The 2,490-nt window shown below is 47.9% G+C and overlaps 1 protein-coding gene across 1 annotated transcript; it reads left to right on the plus strand.

Annotated features, from left to right (window-relative positions):
* Nucleotides 1-261: 261 nt before the first annotated feature.
* On the plus strand, nt 262-782 carry LOC114184455. Its single transcript, XM_028071764.1, has 2 exons — nt 262-456; nt 543-782. The coding sequence occupies exons 1-2, from the start codon at nt 262-264 to the stop codon at nt 780-782; spliced, it is 435 nt and encodes a 144-aa protein (XP_027927565.1).
* The last annotated feature ends 1,708 nt before the right edge of the window (nt 783-2,490 follow it).

The raw sequence follows: 2,490 nt of genomic DNA on the forward strand, positions 1-2,490 counted from the left end.
TTTCAGTCCTAGGGGTCTAGGGAGTCTTCCTCCCAACAGAGCAGGGTTCAGTGCTACCAGTGTGGGGGGACGAACAAGAGAAATGTCTGCCCCCAGCTTGCAGGCTTTAAGAGGTGTAACAATTGTGGCAAGGAGGGCCACTTCGGCAGAGATTGCCCCACCCTTGTGAGGATTTCGATGCGTACTCCAATTCCAGCCCCAGTCTAGAATCAGCAGAGGAGGGGAGGCAACAGGCCTCAAGCATCGGGCAGAGTGTACGCCATGACTGGAGCGGAAGCAGTAGGCTCAGGTAACCTTGTCATGGGTCGTTGTGTGATTGCTGGTAAATCTGCATGTGTTTTGTATGACTCTAAAGCGACACACTCTTTCGTGTCTGAATCTTATGTGCAAAGGTTGGGTCTGCCAGTTTGTGAACTGCAATGTGACCTTGTGGTATCTACTCCGGCATCGGGTCTGGTCAGGACATCGTCCTTGTGTGCTAGGTGTCCAGTGGAGGTAGAAGGTCGTAGGTACAAAGTAGTCTGATCTGCCTGCCTCTACAGGAGTTGGAAGTGATCCTAGGAATGGATTGGCTCTCCGCCAATCGTATCCTTATAGTCTGCTGCGAGAAGAGCCTGCTATTTCCCAACTCAGAGGAGCCTGAGTTGTTATCGTCTCACGATGTTATGAAGGAGCTACAGAACGGTGCTCAGTGTTTCTTGATCTTTACACACCTAGTGGTGGAGGGAGAAGGGATGATATGTGTGATACCGGTAGTACAGGAATTTGAAGACGTGAAGTGAAGTGAAGTCTACCCCCTAGTAGAGAAGTGAAGTTCTTGATTGATTTGGTCCCTGAAATCGGGCCAGTGTTGATGGCTCCATACCGTATGGCTCCGACAGAGTTGGTGAAACTCAAGAAACAAATAGAGGATTTACTGGGGAAGCAGTTTATCCGACCCAGTACATCACCTTGGGGAGCCCCGATGCTACTGGTGAAGAAGAAGGATGGGAGTTCGCGGTTGTGTGTAGACTACAGGCAGTTGAACAAGATGACCATCAAGAACAAGTATCCCCTCCCGAGAATAGATGACTTGATCGATCAGTTGCATGGATCCTCGGTGTTTTCAAAGATTGACTTGCGATCAAGATATCATCAGATTCTGGTGAAGGAGGATGATGTACAGAAGACGACCTTCAGGTCTCGGTATGGACACTACGAGTATGTGGTTATGCCTTTTGGTGTGACCAATGCTCCGGCGGTGTTCATGTACTACATGAACAAAATTTCCAGGCCCTTCTTGGATAAATTTGTCGTAGTCTTCATAGACGACATCCTTATCTATTCCAAGACTCAAGAAGAGCATGCCGAGCACCTGAGGCTAGTGCTTGGTATCTTGAGGGAGAAGCGACTATATGCTAAGCTGTCCAAGTGTGAATTCTGGATGGATGAGGTACAATTCTTGGGCCATGTGATATCTGCGCAAGGCATTGCGGTAGACCCAGCAAAATTCGATGCAGTGGTTAAGTGGGAAAGTCCCAAGTCAGCAACCGAAATCAGAAGCTTTGTGGGTTTAGCCGGCTACTATAGGAGATTCATAGAGGGATTCTCCAAGATAGTGGCGCCCCTGAGCCAGCTTACTCGGAAAGACCAACCCTTCGCTTGGACGGATAAGTGTGAGGGAAGTTTCCAAGATCTGAAGCGACGATTGACGAGCGCCTCGATATTGGTTATCCCGGATGTTGGAAAACCCTTTGAGGTTTATTGTGACGCATCCCACCTTGGATTTGGTTGTGTTCTGATGCCAGAAAAGAAGGCAGTGACATATGCGTCGAGGCAACTCAAGGTGTATGAGAGAAACTATCCCACTCATGAACTGGAGCTAACAGCCATAGTTTTTGCCCTGAAAATTTGGAGGCACTACCTCTACAGTGCTTAAGTCCGGGTATTCAGTGATCACAAGAGTCTGAAGTACCTATTCGACCAGAAGGAGTTAAGCATAAGGCAAAGAAGATGGATGGAATTCTTGAAGGATTATGATTTTGAGCTTTTGTACCATCCAAGGAAGGCAAACGTAGTAGCCGATGCTCTGAGTAGGAAGACGGTACACACCGCTCACCTCATGATCAAGGAGGTGGAATTGCTAGAGAAATTTAGAGACATGAAACTACAGGTGGAGTTGGAGTCAGGATTCATTAGATGTAGTAATCTGACCATATCTAGTGACTTCCTGAACTCGGTGAGAGAAAGACAACTGTTGGATGCTAGTCTGAACAAGGTTAGAGCGCAAGTGGGGTCAGAAGAGGCAAATGACTTTGCTTTGGGTAACAACCACATATTGAGATTCCATGGCAGAGTGTGTGTGCCTGATGATGCGGAGGTGAAAAGGCTGATCCTTGAGGAAAGGCATAAGAGTCGTCTTAGTCTGCATCCCGGCATGACTAAGATGTACCAGAACCTCAAGGGAAGCTTTCTAGTGGAAGGGGATGAAGAAGGATGTGGCACAGTTCG

Source organism: Vigna unguiculata, chromosome 5, assembly GCF_004118075.2.
Source record: "Vigna unguiculata cultivar IT97K-499-35 chromosome 5, ASM411807v1, whole genome shotgun sequence".
In the NCBI taxonomy this organism is placed as follows: Eukaryota; Viridiplantae; Streptophyta; class Magnoliopsida; order Fabales; family Fabaceae; genus Vigna; species Vigna unguiculata.